The sequence below is a fragment of the Sinocyclocheilus anshuiensis genome, unplaced genomic scaffold (genome assembly GCF_001515605.1).
Source record: "Sinocyclocheilus anshuiensis isolate Anshui unplaced genomic scaffold, SAMN03320099.WGS_v1.1 scaffold1975, whole genome shotgun sequence".
Lineage (NCBI taxonomy): Eukaryota > Metazoa > Chordata > Actinopteri > Cypriniformes > Cyprinidae > Sinocyclocheilus > Sinocyclocheilus anshuiensis.
This window is the reverse complement of record NW_015549690.1, coordinates 210,654-229,667: the sequence shown is the minus strand read 5'-3', so window position 1 is coordinate 229,667 and position 19,014 is coordinate 210,654. Positions and strand designations below refer to the sequence as shown.

The following is a 19,014-nucleotide window of genomic DNA, read 5'->3' as shown; positions in this document are numbered from 1 at the left end:
TCTGAAACACGTAGATTTTTACAAAGCTCATCGTTCTGAAAAGCGAGGTGTGCTCTGATTGGCCAGCTATCCAGTGCGTTGTGATTGACCGAATACCTCAAGCGTGTGACGGAAATGTTGCGGCCCTTACCATACTGTGATGCTGTGTCCAGGCGCGATGAGACAAAAAGAATAAAACCCATTATAAACGAGGCATTTGTTGCATCCAGTGGGGACATAATTACTGATTATAATGCCTTATACTGTCTTTTTACGCGTTGCGTTGCATCGTGCCGCGTAAACAAAAAACCATGTCTGCATTTGTGATCAGAGAAATGACAAACAACAAGCGCTACTCTACACTGCGTTTGAATCATCAGTGGCAAATCCTTTAAATATGAAAATGTACCTTCAGGCTGTGAGTAAGCATTATTTGTCAGCATCATAGACTGTGGTCAGCATGCGCGCCGAAGGGGAAACAGGGGAACTGAATTCACCGGAACAACGGCGGCTACTGTCCTCGTCCTCCGTAAAATGCGATGCACAAATTTGAATATTTGGTTTGAATTGTTCTGGAACAGTGTTGTAAATACTACTTAACCACTGATTTCTAGTTGTGTCCTCTTTTGGAAGGCCAAACAAAGTAGTTTCGCTTTCACAACGAAACACACATCGTCTCCACGACATGGCGGCGGCGGCAGCAACAATACTACAGCAAGAATAAAAGTTACACCTTCTTTCTTTGCATGAACATTTGGGCGGTGTTATTCAAATCTTCCCGCATCGTGACGTAGACATGTGAGGCGTGTTTGAACGAGGCGTTTTAGGAGGGCATGGACGAGTCTTAACTTTTATAAAGAATATCTCTTTGGGTTTGAGACTTTAGTCTTTGCAACTTTAGGGATCTTATCTATTCATGAACAGCTTGTAACACTCCAAAGAGAAAGGAAAATTTGAAATCGCATCATATGACCCCTTTAAATACATTATTTTCTTTTCTTTTTTATTTTGAAAAGAAATTAATACTTTTATTCAGCAAAAACGCATAAATTGATCTGTCGTGACAGTAAAGACATATCCACGTTTTCCACAAAAATTATGCAGTACAACTGTTTTTTTTTTTTACTTACTAAATAAATAAATACATACATACATATATACATGCATACATACATACTTAAATGTTACTTGAGCACCAAATAATTTCAAGTATCATGTGACAAGACCGGAGTGCTGGCTGCTGAAAATTCCGCTTTGCCATCACAGGAATAAATGATTTTTAATAGAACACAGTCATTTTAAATTTTAATAATATTTCACAATGTACTTTAACACTTCACTGTGTTTTGATCAAATAATAGACTGATTTCAAAAACATAAAAACATTTTAAAAAATCTTACAGAGCTCAAGCTTGGTGTGTGTGTGTGTGTTTGTGTGTGTGGTAGTGTATATTTTCAGTCTATTAAAAAGTAATTTATGGTCTCACAGACCTCAAACAGAACATGAGAATATGAACAGGGCTTCTTCAGTAAAGGACATTCTCTTTTCAGGACCACAAGAATTTAGTTTCAGACATAGAGGTACAGATGTTTGTCAAGAGCTCTTCACTCTGACTCCATTCAGCTGTCTCATCCCTGACTGTAATCTCAGCAGTACATTCTCCTGGCAGACTAAATGGAAAATATCCGCTGATGTTTATTCTGGCAGACTGTGGTGATAGAGCTAAGAAACGCTCTTTCTTGTGTGTACATGTTACCTGTTAGAAACTGTTATTGATTTCGTTCTTCAGTATGACAGGTCTATAGTGACAGAGTGTGAAGTACATACGTATGAAATATCCTGCAAATGACATAGTACAACCTAAATACGTACTGTATAACAGAATTACTTTAAAAACAACTGCCAGTAAATTTGTAATAAAATAATTCACAATAACAATCAAAATATAAATTTTAAGTTTCCATCTGTAAAAAGTAAATCTCACTGTTACTTTGTTCTGAAAAGAAAAATTGCTCAATTGCTCACAATCATCTGTCTCACTGAATCTTCATAACATACCTCATTTATTCCTGTGTTTTGCCAAACCACAGCTGAGAGAGGCTGACACAAGCTTTCACTACAGAATAAAAGGCTCAATTAATTCATTTAGCTGTTTCTTCGCCTCGAGGGCAAGACATCAATAGACGAGCAGACAATCCTCTTCTGTGACAACTATAAACAACGCCGGCTGGCGCTGACTGAGGAAACAGGTATCAACAAGGGTGAGTCTGAACAGCACTGCAGCGCTGTAATTTAAGAGAGGTGTTAATGACATCAAGAGTGAAGTCAACTGTGTCTTCCCCTCAAGGATCATGCAGAAACAGCCAATAAATTACACAATTGCATGATATATGAGAGAGCTATCCCTATAGTACCAAAATTCACAGCCAAGGAACAGCTAGAAATGAATAAGACACACCTAAGACAAAACATGCAATGGTTGCAATTATGTTATTGAATGAATACTGTAAAAAGTGGTTATGTCGGGGGCGTGACCCGGTGGTTAGCACATCTGTTCCCACATGTTTGATGCTCATGTGGGCACCACAAGGTATATTCTCTGTCCCATTCCTCCCTCTTTTTTATTTATTTATTTTATTCCTTTTAAACAAATCTCAAATCTGAGTTAGTATGATTTACTGTCTTTGAATGCTATCAGACTTCTAGGCAGGAAGATGCAAAGTTTGTGTTGTTAAAGTCAGCCAATTTATCCTCAGCTGGTTCCCGTCAGTGATGGGAAGACTGCTTTATTTCTGTATCACTGTCACGAATCCTGCACATGGACTTCCATCCGCTTGCCACCAGAGATCGCTCTTCCATTATATTGACTGTCACACTACACAGACTTCCACATGTCACCACGGACTACATTTCCCAGCATCCATTGCCCTAATGACACGCAGCTGTAACCAATCTAAGACACTTTATAAGCCATGGCCTTCCTCTTTCAAATCGCCGAGTATTGTTTAGTGTTTATCACTGTTATAGCTGATAGCTATTTTACGGAGCCTGCTTTAGTTTCCTAGTCTTGCCTTGCCTGTTTTCTCGTGTTCTGATTCTTGTCTGTGTATCCTGGATTACTACCCCTCTTGTCTCTCCCTGTTCGGATACTGATTACCCCTCGCCTGGACCAAAGCCTGTGTTTCGGATTAACCCTTTGGATTACCCAATTTGGACATTGTTTCGCCGGAGATCGACCACGCCCGTTCACTGGACTACTCTTGTGTCTTGCCCACTATATACCTGTTTGCCATTGTCTGACCCTCGCCTGTTTTGACCACGTCTTTAAAATAAAGCTTTGCAAATGGATCCGCACAACTCTCGTTCCGGTCGCCCCGTAACAATCACACTAACAATGCAGACAATAAGGGATGACATTCGCAATGTTCCTAAGAAACCAATTTGAAACTGCGAAGTGATAACATGAACCTGCCTGAAATTTTAAAATGTAGTCATAATACTGTAAGTTATGATAAGTTGTAGAGTGTGTAGGAGAAGCAGAGCAGAACAGAAACAATCCAGCTTCCACCAAAACACTCAAAATAACATATCTCCATCTCGAAACTTTCAAATTCTCCTTTCAGAAACAAGCTGAAGGTTTTCTTTTCTTGGGTTTGTAAAAGGAATCTCTGTTCCATTAGGTATCAGACCAGTAATATCAACCAAAAGCCTCAAAAAGGAATGTTTTGCCTAAAGGGAAGCTGAGAAAGTCCACTGAGATGGCCGATATAAAGTCTTAACCATGCCATTTTCCCTTGTATTTCAGAGTCTTGTGCAGTGTTAATTTATTTGAAAATGTTGTCCCTTTTCATTCCCTTTTCAGTCCCTTGTGGGATTAAGCAGTGCTGATATTGTTCCACACCCAACAAATAAAAGAAAAAAATGCAGTTGTTTGGTCCATTTCACAAATCTTTGTAACTCAGAATTGCAAACTATCCCAACTGTCCCCCAACTGAAAGCCTTCATCTGAGTGTCATTTCACTGCTCATTAGATGATCTTATACATAATATGTGAGTATTATCAGGTGTTCACATACCAAGTCCAACTCAACTGGTTCATAAAATAGCAACAATAGGAACAATAACACATCAGGCTTATTGCTCATCAGAGTTGGAATTGAGTCATGAAAACAAAATGCTTTAAATGCCAGTCCCAGCAGGCTTTGAGCTCTTGAAAGGAGCGTGGCTTGATATTCTCTGTTCATGTGCCATCGTTCTGCCTGAAATATTTCTATCCTGTCAATATACACTTTTCATACATTCGCCTGAAGCGGTCAATGTGTCCTTGCATAACAAGTACATCATTGTATTTCAAAACAATGCTCAGGCGCTCTGACCACATGTGGTAAGATGGGAAGTCAGAACTTTGGACAATGTTAAACATCGTCAGACTGATGAATAAATTGTTTTGACTCCCATTTAAAATCAGCATTGGTGTCCAGTTCTTTAAAAAGTTGACAATTACGAGCAATCTAAAATTAAATCATAAAAAATTAGATACTGAACATATCCACTCCTTTGAATTCAAAGCAGCATTATCATACTCTTACACATACCATCCCACGTGAGCATGATATGTGTGCTAATGCTCATGTTTCCGAGCCCGTGTGTGTGGTGGCTTCTAGTTAAACGAGATGCAGATGGCTGGCTTGGGCCTAGTGCGCTGCAACCTGGCAGGCATCAGGTTGAGTTTGCTGCAGAGATTTCGGTTCTAGAGCCAGGCTGTCTTCTGGAAATATACTCTCCCCCCTGCAGCAGAGCCCCAACGTGGGCTTTTCGCCAGCACTGATCTCGCCAGGAGGTCTGGGCCTTCTCAAAAACACACAACCTGCCCCACAGGTTTACAACAGCCAGCAAAATGCACCCTAATATCTCTGGTTCTCCAGAAGAGGCTGGGCTTGTGCATCACAGTCTGAGTCCAAATTCTCAGAAACATTGTTGTTGATCACCCTTCCTGTCAGAAAAAGTCCAAAAAACCTGCCAGCCGGTATGGAGTAACATGAAAGAGCTAATGAGCTCGCTCACTTGCTAGTGGAAAACATTCATGTTGTACAATCACAAACAGGTGGTTCAGAACTTCGAGGTGTTTTCTGTATTTGTTCGATGCATCTGCAGATGATGATGATGCTTTTCAAAATTCCTCCACAAGAATCACGTGCATATGAGAAGGTCTTGTTCGCCTGTGGTTTACAAAACCAAGGCGAACACCAGTAAACACTGATAAGCGTTCTGGGAAATGCGGTCACTGGATTAGAGAAATGAACCGCTGGACGTCGATGATGGTAATTCATTCCCTTTGAACAGTAGTGAGGTAGAATAGTGAGGCAGCAGAGCAAAGTGCAAAAGCTCCGTCAGGTTTCTCATCTCACATCTCACCCTCTTGCCTGATAGGTAGGACTATTTGAGCCATCGGCAGCTTTGAAGATTAGAGACGCTGATTTATAAAAGCCACGTGGCAGCTAAAACATTAACTAGAGCCTTTTACTGTTACTGGCATAGACAAACACACAAACACTAAGATTACTGATGGCTGATTGTCTAAGAAATTTAACAAACAAATTAATCACCCTTCTGTATTACTGTACTAAAGGATTTATATGTTAAAATCAATTTTTATTATTAAATATAGTACTTAAATTGTATTTTTTCAGTGAAAGGATAGTTCTAATCTAATGTAAAATTCTATTTACATTTGTTGTACAGCATGTAACTAGTATGATTTTCTCTGCTGAACACAAACGCAGGGGGAAAAAAGATATTTGAAGATTTTTTTTCAGTTGTTTTTGTCCATACAATGAAAGTCAATGGGGTGCACAACTGTCAGGCACCATACAGCTCCAGTGGTTTAATCCATGTCTGAGCCCAAATCAAATGGCGATGTGTCAGTAACATTCAACCTCAGTGGTTCCTCTGTGTCACCTGACTTAACGTCATGACACAAGTACCAATGAGGTTTGATGTAACTGATGTGTTGCCATATATGATTTGGGTATGACTAAACATGAGTTGATTAATGATTTGATTTGATTTGAGAGTGGATCACTAGCCTACCTAAAAATAAAAATCCTGTCATTTACTCACCCTCACGTTCACGACTTTTGTTCATTTTCAAAACACACGTTTAGGTTTCCGTTTACCATATAGTGTTCTATAGTGTTCTGTGTTGATCAATACATGAATAAAAGTTCAATTAAATCTGTTCGTCATATAAAGCCATCATGTCTCTTCAGAAGACTTGGATAATATTAAACCACTCAATACATATGGATATGTTTTAAAGAACTTTATGAAGTGTCAAAGTTTCAGAATTTTCTAACCCTTTAAGTTTCAGTCATGTTCAGCATACATGTTCAGCAAGTGATTGTATTAAACCACTGGAGCATGGATTACACTAGTTGTGGAACTTGAAACTCCAGTCACTTTTATTGTATGGGCAAAAACAACTAAAACATGCTTCAAATATCTTTTTTTGTTTTGTTCAGAGTCATAGTCAGAAACAATATAAAGGTGAGCAAATGATGGAAGAATTTCTGTTTTTGAGTGAACTATTCGTTTACATTTGAGAAGCGCAAACAAACAGTACTTAATTTTCTTCTAAATCGTGAATAAAATGTCCTGGGAGATTAGCCCGATGGGGTCAACCAATTCATATGTTCAGCATACTGACCTGCACTGCCAGTCAAGAATTTCAGATTCAGGCCCAAGAGAGCTCTAAAACACTTCCAAGTGTGCATTTAATGTTCAAGGAGATCATGCAGTAACTATGTGAGACAATATATTCAAACAGGCAGAATCATGTTGTGGTTTGGCATGTGATAGGGATGCTAGGAGTTAAACTTAACTTTGTGACAGAGAAACAAGCACATGTGGGAAATACAAGAGAAGTGATTTGGGTTCTGACAGCGATTTGCTTTACTTCCAACAATAAAGGACAGAGAAACATCCCTGATTCATCTAAAACCAGAGTCTGAGATTCAACACATCCGTATGTCATCAAGATTACATTCCTCTTAAACATCTCCCTCTCTTTACTAAAATGTTCACATTTTGCTGCCTCATCTACTGTAGTTTGCTCCCGCAAAGCTTGTAAGAAATCCTCTTCTATAAGTATGTTTACATGCTTGGTTATAGTCAACACAGTGCAAAATTGCATTTGAAGGATTAAATACACACTGTCTGTTTTTCACACCAGGTGTACACTGGCAAGGCAAACTGTAGTCCACATGCTGGACAAAGCCAAGCAGCTGTTTATTCAGGTCTGTTAATATGACCTTGCATAAAACAGACTGGTTTGATTTCAGGACTAATGACATTTTAAAATGGCAAACTATTGTTTCGGTCCAGTGGAAATTACATTTTTAAAGTGCATGTAAACCATGTGCATTTAATGACAAGAATGCAGAATAAAAATGCAAAATGTGTAGCAAAAAATATGTTGCAGATCTTGTAACAAACACGTACTGAACTGAATCTGATAAAGGCCAAGCTGACTTGAGCTGGATAAAGACACTGCCTTTTGTAGAGCTGCTGTATGGCCGAATTGAATTTGTTTTATAATTGATGAACACTGACTATGTTACAAACTGAATCAACACTGAACTAAATTGAGCTGAATAATGGTGTTATTGTCTTTTATAGACATGCTTAACAGCTGAAATTGAAGTTGTTTCATAACTGATGAATTTTATAACTTTAACACTGTTCCTTTCCTGTTTATTACAGTGAAGTTGCTTTGAAACTATCTTGTATTGTATAAAGAGATACAAACAACTGTGACATGACTTGAAAATGATTTTTATGTAATGTAATGATTTAAATGATTTTTTTCTCCCCAAGTACGGAGTGACATTCCACATTTCATTGGGTGGCCTTCCTCTCATCACTTTGTATTCTTGACAGGCTTCAGACTGTGGCTCAATGCCTTAAAGAATTATGCCTCTCAATGGCGTAAGCTGATCAATATCGTAAGGCCACATTAACAGGGCACTCAAGGGTTTATAGGGGTCCTTTTCCACTCAAGGATCCAATCAGTTAAGTGCAGTTCAAGTGAAACCTAGGTCTGCAGTTATTGATCGCTATCTATTAAACACTCTCTCAACACTATTTCTTATCCTATGTTTCACTCACTTTAAAACCTCCCTTATTCTCTCTGTTTCAAATCCATCTATCCTATATTTATTCTTATCGTATTTAGTAAGTGAAATTCATAACACAGCATCCCAGCTCAACTCAAGCTCCTTGGTGAAATTTTCTTTCAGTAAGAGTTCAGTCTAGTAAATGAATACATATAGACAATTATACTGAAATACTCCCCAGCATGCTGGAATGTTTCTCCTACATACAGTAGTGCTGAAAGAGGACCAAACCCTCGGTCAGATCATTTACAACATACATTTCCATATTTAACTTTGGGTTATGAATGAGAGGTTGCCATAGTGTTTCTAACTTTCTATAGGGGTTTGATTTCATTTCGCCCTTACACACACACACACACACACACACACAACGTTTTTCTCTTGGGTTCTGCTCTGGCTCAGAGGTGTCACACGGCTCTTTCTTCTCCCGTTTAAGCTATGTTTGCTTTGACGTTGCCCACCCCTTCACTCCTCTCTTTTCACTTCTTCACTTCTTTTCATTCTCTCGCCCTTTCTTTTCATTTCTGCACTGGATCTGATGGCATTGCGCTCAGGAAAAACACAGCCGAGGAATGTTCGGCAAAAGCGTCTGCTCGCTGACAGCAAGATGGATGCTGTGACTGTGAGTGACGATCTATTGTGCCCCACGCAAGACTCACACATGCAGGCCCGGTAAAAATAAAGTGTCAAGGATACAGGGGAGCAATTCATTTCTCCTGTGCGACAGTGGCGTCTAAACTGGTGTATTTACATTCCAGCGAACAGATACACGTTGGGCTTACTCAGAGAGAAGAGAAAAAGAACAAGCTCTTCTTTTCTAAGATGAGTCAAAACAGTCATTGAAAACTAATTGGGCAGGTGCAAAATTAGCTACCAAATGTGTGATTGATGACACATGATGATTATCAGGCTCTTTTCATTATAGTTATGATTCAGATTAGTTTATGCAGAGCCAGAAATGATCTGCATATCCAAATGACTGCACCCTCAGACTGCTAAAGCCATTCTGCTATTGAACTGAATTTACTCGTTTTCACATTTGGCAGAATATCAGACATTCTAACCGAACTGATATATAACACATTAAAATATTATAGCTAATTCTTTATCATGTTTTAAGATGCAGACAGTTTCACCCACAGAGATGCACGCTTTTTTTCTTTCAGATATTCTATTTAATAAAGGGTAAGTGAAATCACAGAAATACACAAAGGGTGTTGTCAGTGTTAATGCTATTTTATTTGAATGAATATACATGAATTATATGCATTAGCTGCACCCATAAGCACTTTTAATAACCCAGAGAGTTATCTAATCTATCCGACTGCTGATAAACAGTCTGCTTTAAGAGTGATTCAGCTTGGTTTAGGCCGTCTTAAGGGTGGCCAGACAATTCAGTGCAAATCATGACAGTTCATTTCGTTTATGAATGAAGTTCCTAGTCCATTAAATTAAGCGTCCTGGGTTTTATTTCTTTACTTTTGGCGTAAGCAATAGGCTTAATATTCATGTTCCCCCAGCCAAGTTTTTCATGTAGAGATATTGTGTATTTCAAATATCTGTGTATGAAAATGTATTATTATTTTACAAATGCGCAATAAAATATAAATAATTGTAATAACAACAACAATAATAATATGTAAATAAATATTTGTCAATCTTACCAGCTCTGTCTGATATAATTTAATTCGATCATTTGAAGTATTGTATTTGTATTTTATTTGCAATATCACGCGAATAAAGAGAAAAATAAATTAATAAAGAAAGATAATAATAATAACAATAATAATAATAATAATAATAAAATAGAAAGTAATATTACTTACTGAATATGTCTGAAAATTAATTTTAACGACAGTGATAAAAGTGAGTGCACGGGCCAAAACCCGAGGCGGCTCGTTGGCAGACTTTTATCACATTGCTCTTCAGACGACAAAATACTGTTTATCTTTCTCGCTTCAGACTCTATAGACCACCTGTTCAATTTTTTTCCGATTTTTCTTTCTTCATTATAGGCTACGTGATGATGCCGACTATAAAGGCCTAGGCTACTAATGTAATAATGCAATAATCACTATAAATATTATTTTTTTTATTATTTAAACATTAAAGAAATATATCGCGTGTGGCACTGCGTGAAAAACATTAAAACACGCATCTTAACAAGCGGTATTGGATTACACAATTTTGTTTAAATATATTTCAGCGTACAATAAATATATTTTGTACAACGTACAGAAAACATGTGAGCCGAGCCTACGTTTCTTCAACTCCCATATTGTTTTATTTTTTACTTCAATTTTTTTTAATAATGCATAAAATCGTTTGCAAAACAGACCTTACAGTGAAGCTATAGATTCATTAAATATGTCCCTGAGACATTTGTTCAAACTTTAAGCTGTTCGATGCCGAGATTGGTAAAAATCGGCTGTAAATAGTAATACATTTTATTTGTTTAACTGATTGACAACAGTACTTGCTGCATTACCCCTAAACCATTATTTCAAAGTTTTAAAAATTAGAGATTTTTTTTTCTTCAAATCATTGCGCGAATTTTCCATAAATCTGTCACTTATATTGTTATACTGTACTGGTCCTTAAAGTTCCCTTCAGTAGATTCGAAACGCTTGCATTTAAAAAGAAAACACCCGCACTTTTCACTTGGCAGTCATGGCTGGTTTCGAACTCATCTCAAACAAATTGTACATGATGCGACGAAAGATCAACGATATGTCTTTGGTGATATGTTGTCGCCTTAAGCTACGCGCTTTCCAAAAATAATACAGAAATAAAATGTTGGACCTACCGACACACTCGTTGGCTTCTCTGGCAGTTGCGCGCTGCCAGGGTCGGTCATAGTGAAAAGGTTTGCATCTGTCACACTCTGGTCCGGCTGTATTATGCTTGCACTCGCACACTAGGTTTCCATCCCGGTCTTTGACGCACCGTGACGCGTGTCCATTACACTTACATCTGCCTCCGACCTGCAGGTCTGACACGGCGTAAAAATAAGAATCTCGGGCCAGCTCCGAGTCATCCTCATTTTCGTCTCCGAAAGTGTGCAGTCGGCTAAATGTCACCTTAATGTCTGTTGCGGTCACCCAGTCCTGAAGTACGGGTGAATTGTCAAAATCGTGCGCGGAGGGTCGCCCGTCCAGGGTGCTGAACGCGATCAACCCGCCGGAGAGAGGGTGCATGTCGGTGTGAGAATCTGTGCAGATGGCCTCTTGCTCGTTTTGCTTAGTGATCGTGGCTTTGCTGGGCTTGTTGTACATCTTTCTACACTGGGTCGAGTAGTACTGGAAAGGCACCCAAGACTTTCCGTAGTCCATTGATTTAAAGATAGCCATAGACTCTGGTCTTGGTGAGCAGAACTGCAAACTCACGTAGGTCACCTCGAATTTCTTGTCCAGGGATAATGTTAAAGTGACGTTTCGAGGATACTGGATGTAATTGTCCGACTGCCAGCAGGTGATATTATGAGGATTGTTCAGGTCGGTCAGGTAAGCAGGTGGGTGATATTTCTTTGGGTCCGACGCGTCGCACGTGTGGCAGTTTCTGTGCCTTTCATCCCCTTTCTCAGTCACCACACAGTACCGACTCGGTGTTTTGCCGCAGGTGCTGGACGCGCGCACTTCCTTCCCGAACGCCGCGTTCACGAAATCGGGGATGCATCTTGTGGGGTGACCGTACTCGTCGTAACACGGATCCGGTGGGGAAGTCTGAGCGGCGAACATGCTCATGCCGTATCCGCCGACAGTCCCTTTGAATACACAGTAGAGAGTCACCAAAGTGACCAAAGCATCCGAGACCCTCAACATCGTCACGCGCCTTCCTCAGTCTCTCCTGTGCTGAAACACAGCCGTGTCCTAATGAGAAGATGCTTTCACTGATCAATCCACAGCCGCTATGACACCGCGATCAAACCGGTGCCAAATAACAAACTAATGCGAATCTAAATCTACCTCCAGCATATGGGCAAACTCCTGGTCTCTCTCTCTCTCTCTCTCTCTCTCTTCTCTCTCTGTGTATCCGCTCTATGGAGAAAGAGCGGGACGCATCTTTACGCAGGGTTTTGAGCTCATTCATCTCCAGCAGTGACACTCGAGAGAACAACGACATCCACTGGTAGATTATCAATAAAACCAGAGCAGACGGGACTGAACAGAATTGAACAGAATATAGGCTAATAGAAGTGTAATTTATAATTTAGTTACTAATTCAGTATCTTTGCTCTAATTGTCGCGTAGCCTATATTTCATTTATAAAATAAAGGGTAGAGAGAGAGAAAAATATAAAAATAATGCTAGTTTTGTAGCAACAATATAAGTCGAGTTCAACAATAATAATGCTTATTTTAACAAGACTTGCACAAAACATGCATTTATAATTTATTATTTGGTTATTGTGTATTGGAAAATTAACTTAGGTTTTATTAGCCTGTGAGTTTATTTTTGTGATAAAGGTTTTCGTTTAGTGCCTCTTTATTTTAAATAGCATCCAAAGTTAATGACTTCCTTTAGTTTGATTTAGGCTACACTCTAAAAAATGCTGGGTTTTCAACCCAATTTTGGGTCAAATGTGGACTAACCCAAGTCCTAATGAGAAGATGCTTTCACTGATCAATCCACAGCCGCTATGACACCGCGATCAAACCGGTGCCAAATAACAAACTAATGCGAATCTAAATCTACCTCCAGCATATGGGCAAACTCCTGGATCTAAACCACTACGGAAGGTCCGACAATAATTACGCTTTCGCAATTAAAGAAAATCGCAATTGAAGAAATCTCCACACAGGTCACTGTACCTCCGTCAAACAGTTTAGCAAAAGCAGAAAAGTCAAAAAACAATCTCAGTTCGTGCTGGCTCTTTTTTTCCGTGAGTATTGGACACGCGCTTTCACTTGTCTGCTTGAATCTCTGCGCATGTCGAGGATATAAGAAGATCCCGTTAGTTTGAGCTTCATGCAAAATCAGCAAATAAGCTGTTATGTCTAACCAAAAATTATGTGGTTTGTTGTCGCGGTTTGCCTTTAATAACGGGAAGCTTATTAAATTGGTTACTAATAAATTGGTTACTAATCAGAACAATAGCCTAAGAATCAAACACGTACACTCTAAAAAATGCTGGGTTGTTTCAACCCAATGTTGGGTCAAATATGGACTAACCCAACTGTTGGGTTAAATTTTGGTTACATTTTTAAATTAACTTTTTAACCCAACAGTTGGGTTAGTCCATATTTGACCCAACATTGGGTTGAAACAACCCAGCATTTTTTAGAGTGTACGTGTTTGATTCTTAGGCTATTGTTCTGATTAGTAACCAATTTATTAGTAACCAATTTAATAAGCTTCCCGTTATTAAAGGCAAACCGCGACAACAAACCACATAATTTTTGGTTAGACATAACAGCTTATTTGCTGATTTTGCATGAAAAGTCGTGGTCTTCGCATTTCTAACACTTTTTAGATCAGATGTGGAATTCATGAATAGGCCTATACAAATATATAGTATATGTAGTAAATATATTTGCATTTTATAGGCCTATATACTAAAATAGACTATCCCAAACCCTGATCCAAGGTCTTTTTGCATTATTTAGACCCACTGTATTTATGAATATAAATAGGCTACATATTATTAATAATAATAAATACTATATATTAATAATAATTGTGACGCCACAAAGGGACGTTTGAATAGATTTAGTCAACTTCTGGGTTCAATTTTGTCTTAAAGTGTAGCTCAGTAAAGTATTGTTATTAGTTCCCAGTTAGCAAACAGCACTGGTTTTACAGAGCATGCATTTTATAAGCATATCATATATTTATGCCATGTAGGCTATGTCCAGTGTTTAGCCTAGGCCTATTTCATTATATATAAATATAAAAGTATTTGTTATTCATATATTTTTTCATTTAGAAATAAAACCAATTTCGCGACAGATATGCAACGCTATAATACATTGTTATACAAAAAGAAAGCAATGACAATAATAACAATAGGCCTAATATTTGTCGATGTGTCTGATACTCATCTTTAACGTCTACTTATTCAGTGGAAAGCACGCGAGCGATACCGTTGCTATAGTAACCTAAAAAGAAAAACGATACTTTTGGCTACAGATAATTCCATGCTCTGACAAAATTGTAATCTGTTGGTTATTTTGTTATTTATATTAGGCCTACTAAACTAAGTTTTGAGAGAGAAAAAAAGAGAAAAGAAATAAATAATTTGGAGTGATGGATTATATCGTCATTTCAACAGAGTTGTTGAAACGTACCTTTGAAATAGAACTGCAAGTTGACTGAAGTAGAGGATAAAGAGTTTTTATTTATATATATGTGTACACACACACACACACACACACACACAGCCTATATATAGGATAGTTTTCTCACCTATAATAAAGACACATTAAATGCTCCAACTACCGCCTCCAAACATTTCAAGAATAACAATCATATCAGCTGTAGGACTACCATGATATTTAATCAAACGGACATTCAAATTCACTGGTTATCTATATTAGCGACTTTCGTTAAGCACCGCCTGAATTTAGGTGGGAGATTTGAGCGAGAGGCATAACTGAACAGGGCGATGAAAGACGCATGCGCAAATGGGTGTCAGAATGCGTTTCACCTGAAGTCTGAAAATTTGATTATCCATGTGAATGTAAATTAAACCAAGGTTACATTTTCAAAGAGATCATTTTATGTATGTAGGCTATGTGTGTGTTTATTTATTTATTTACAAATACTAACGTGTTTGTATTAAACATTAGTAAATTATTACAAACAGGCCTTAAGTGATTTTATGTAGGATGCATATAGGAGCAGACTATTTATTTATTTTGTTTCTAAGCGAATACAGGCTTTTCTGTATTAAGATATTTGTGGCTTCCATTTGAGTATTTTCAAGCTCAGACGGCATATTCAACTCGTGTCACTGGTTTTGATAGTCTACCACACTGTTTAATAGATTATTCATGGGCTACAACACTAATCCACTGCAACCTAAACACCTTTTACTTGCTATTGCTCGGTTCGTTTATTGTTCTGCAACGCAGTTGGACCACTAGATGGCAGTATTTCATTTCCACTAAGTCAAGCTCATCCAATGTCGCCTATTAGCTAATAAACACCTGTCACATCTTTTGCTAGTGTGGATTTACATTACATATTCTAAGCTTCCTGTCCTTCGCTGGTCTGATCCCTCTGATTGGAAGCGTTAGCAGATAAGTTCCTTCTTTAGAATAGTCACAAACCATTCAATGAGTTCCACTCATCGTGATATTACAGTTAGGCCGACTAAGATGTTTGAGTTTTGAGAAAGGAAGAGGCAGAGAGTGACACAGAGAGAAAGACACTCTTACGGTAAAATGCTAATTTTGACCCCTGGGGAAGTTAAAAGTTGCTCTTATGCTGAGTATAGAGGCTGAGTCTGCAGTTAGACTAAAATACATGTCATTTTGTTATTTTAATAGCTCAATATCAAGCAATAAAACAACACAATAAATGGTGTGTACTTAACAAGGACCTTAATTAACTTTTTAAAAATAAAAATAAAATAATAGTTTTGATGCTGATAATGGAATGTGGGTACTCTTATGTTTGTGAACATTTACACATATCTACATGTTCAGTAATTAAAAAAAAACGTCATTTCTAAGACCAGCTTGCCATTCATGTCAGCTAAGACGTCTGTCAAAGAACAAAGCCTGCGTGTGCAAGTTAAACCTCCTCCCACTCATGAACACATGTAGCCCATGCCTTCCTCCTTCATCTGCACCTTCTCTCTCTGAGTTCCTGTTTAGTCGCACCAAAGTGCGGCAGGCATGCTGATGACTACTCCTGTTGTTGTTGCTGCCGTTGTTCAGCGTCTATGTAGGCTGATATAACTTGATGCTGAAGGATGTGGTTACATTTCCACCTCTTTTCATCATAAGCGCAGGATTACACTGCAAGGACATCGGTTCCGTCGCAGCCCACACATTGATAAGAGGCAAAGAAATCATGGGAAGAGGATAAGAACTCCAGGTAAGTGTTGCCTGTGGTGTATTCCTGTCTCGTGTTTGTTTTAATCTGAGCTCATGTAGCCTAGATAAAGAATAAAACTCAGAATTACAAGGCCAAGTCAGAGGACATGATGTGCAGGTGGATTCAAGCAAGCCCATGATTTGCTTTAGCCAGAATCAGAAACGTTTTGCTTCCTCCAGCTCACATGTTCACATGTGAAGATTCCCAATGCTCCATGACCCTTTAAATTGAGTTTTAAGACAGATGATGTTCATAGCTGAGGATGTCATGTGGAGACTTTACTATTCACAGATTTTGTGCAGTGAGGCATGCAAGATAGCTGTTCTGAATCTGTAATCTGTTGAATGATATTTATCTATGAAATACAGTAATGCAGTCATGTAATATACTCAGTTATTTGACAGCATTTGTGTTCTGTTATTTTACATGGCTCTATTACTTAAACGATTTGGAATTTTATACAGTAAACTGTAACGAAACTTTTTAAAAGTCTTTTAAAAGATGACTGCAAGACATTCACATGGGCTTCCTCTGTGGCGGACGGTCAGATGTAAAAACTGTGGCTAAGTCGGAGATCTTATCACATTCAAGCAGCAGACTTATAGCAGCCACTCTAGTTCTCACAGAAGATCCCTTAAGATAATGGGGGGTGCTGACTTATTTTTCTTCATACATGTATCATACATACATGCACATATAAACAAAGTCTGCAGATTCTAAGTGTTTTGTTGCAAAATACAATCAATCCCACAAATACAGCTGATGTTCCTTCTCTGCAGAGTCATATAGTTTGGATTCAGTTAAGAGACAAATGTACTGCGAATTCATAATATTTCATGCAACGGACACATATTTCCAAATAAAGATGGAGTATAAGCTTCTAAGATCTTATATATGCAGATGAATTTTACATTTTACTTGCAAATTAGTTTTCTTTTTAATACTGTCTGTAATATTCAAATGATATATTTGGTTTAATTTCCACCATAACATACAATAGTTCATAGTTCAAGTTCATAGTCACTCTGCAAGAACTGGCCTTCAGTGTATAGTTGACAGGAGCAAGTGCGATAGAACAGCTTTTAAGTAGAGAGATACTTCTCCTTTTCATGCACAAACAACATCCGACAGAAACTCTAATAATACATACACAAGGAAGTTACATTTTTTAGGCATTCGTGTGCTTGTCTATCAGCAAATTAAGGGAGAGGAATAATTATGTTACTGCTTAATTAAAACCATGAGATGGTAGGATTAGTTCATTTTAGCAGAAAGATAAAATAGATTTTACATACTTGTGAATATCTCAGTACAATACAACAACACAATGCAGTACACTCAATCAGTCAGTCAAAAAATAAATAAGCAAGCAATCAAGCAGGCAACATCACACAATTGATGCAACTGTAACTGCTTGTCACAAACTTTCAGCTGAGTGAAATAATAGGTTCCTCACTTAATAACAGTTCATTGGCTAAGTCTGAATTCCAGTTGATCTAAAATCTGCTGGACGATTGCGCAACTAGAGACTGGAAATGAAACTGGATGAAAGTTTCAGTGGTGATGTTCATCAGTGTGCGCATCATTGCTTTTAAACACTGTGGTCAACCCATAAAATGTCACTGGACAAAGCATATTTGTGCATGCACTGTAGGAAAGTTATAATAATGTATTTCAGTGTATTTCCTAAGTAGTACTAAAGTAGATTCCTAAAAGCCATATTCAGGCACAGTGATTTTATACGTAGCCTACATACAACTCTTACATTACACTTGCGTTAGCGGCTGTCATAACATGTTTTTGTCAGCCAGCTCATCTATGTTCAGAAATCGTTAGGTTGGAGTCATAATTTGAAGCGAAAGTGACTCCTTTGTAATCAGACATAGGCGTTGGTTGTGACACATGGAAGACACACTAAAGCTGTTTTGTGTTAAACCTCTTCCTGTTTGTATGACAGCAGGGTTCATATCTTTTCTATCAAATTCATATTCCCCACTGTTTTTTACCTGTGAGCTCATCACACCTGGCATGCACAAGATGTGTTCCTTTCTAAATATAGAATGTGCTTTATTTATTCTACATATTTATATTCCAATGACACTTATTTATATGCTAAATACAGCATAGAAACAAATACTTGACATGCTTTTGGCAGCATCATATCAGTTATTCATGATAAAATGAACTCAGAACACAGGAATTCTGTTTTAAACACACTGGTTTTAGAACAGCAACATTCGGACATTCAAAATATGTACAGCATTCCATCTTTACACGGGCACTCGCAGTGGTGGAAAGAGTACTACTGAAATCCCAGATGGCCTGACAGTGATTCAGCTAAAATATTAGCGTCTGAGACACTGTGAGCACGGATACTGTAGTGTGCACAGCACATTTTTAAATTCTTAGCTTATGATTTTTTTTTTTAATAATTTTTATTTTATTAAATCTTTTTTGCAAAAATCTTCTGCTGCTCTGTTCCCAAATCAAGTGAGCTGAAATATTTTCTAAAAGGTCTAAAATAGGTCTGCATGATTAATCGAATGCGATTGTAATGCGCATTTTGTTAAAAAAGCCGGTTCTGTAATCAGCAGGAAATCATCATCATGTGCTTTCAGATGGAGCAGAATTTACTACACATAGTTCACGTAGTTCACTGACAACTTACGCAAAAAAATTTTATTGCGCGATTATGAAATCGAAGAAATCGTTCGCGATAATGACAGCTGTTTGCATAGCTTCTCAGTGAACTACAGCTCTGTGAAGTAAATGCTGCTCCATCTGAAAGCATGTGAAAATACCACATTTAATAACATAT

The 19,014-nt window shown here is 38.0% G+C and overlaps 2 protein-coding genes across 3 annotated transcripts in view; one reads left to right on the top strand and one right to left on the bottom strand.

The window, feature by feature from the left end:
- LOC107660463 (netrin-1-like) overlaps positions 1-12,126 on the bottom strand; it is a 62,056-nt gene extending 49,930 nt beyond the window's left edge. For both annotated transcript variants that reach the window (XM_016449767.1, XM_016449768.1), the window contains exon 1: positions 10,961-12,126. In XM_016449767.1, the coding sequence (XP_016305253.1) occupies positions 10,961-11,975 (1,015 nt within the window). In that variant the 5' untranslated portion in view covers positions 11,976-12,126. The remainder of the gene's footprint in view (positions 1-10,960) is intronic.
- A 3,846-nt stretch (positions 12,127-15,972) lies between these two features.
- The window catches only part of LOC107660468 (phosphoinositide 3-kinase regulatory subunit 5), a 27,114-nt gene continuing 24,072 nt past the window's right edge, over positions 15,973-19,014 (top strand). The window contains exon 1 of the mRNA XM_016449773.1: positions 15,973-16,196. The gene's annotated coding sequence lies outside the window, so the exon portion shown is untranslated. The remainder of the gene's footprint in view (positions 16,197-19,014) is intronic.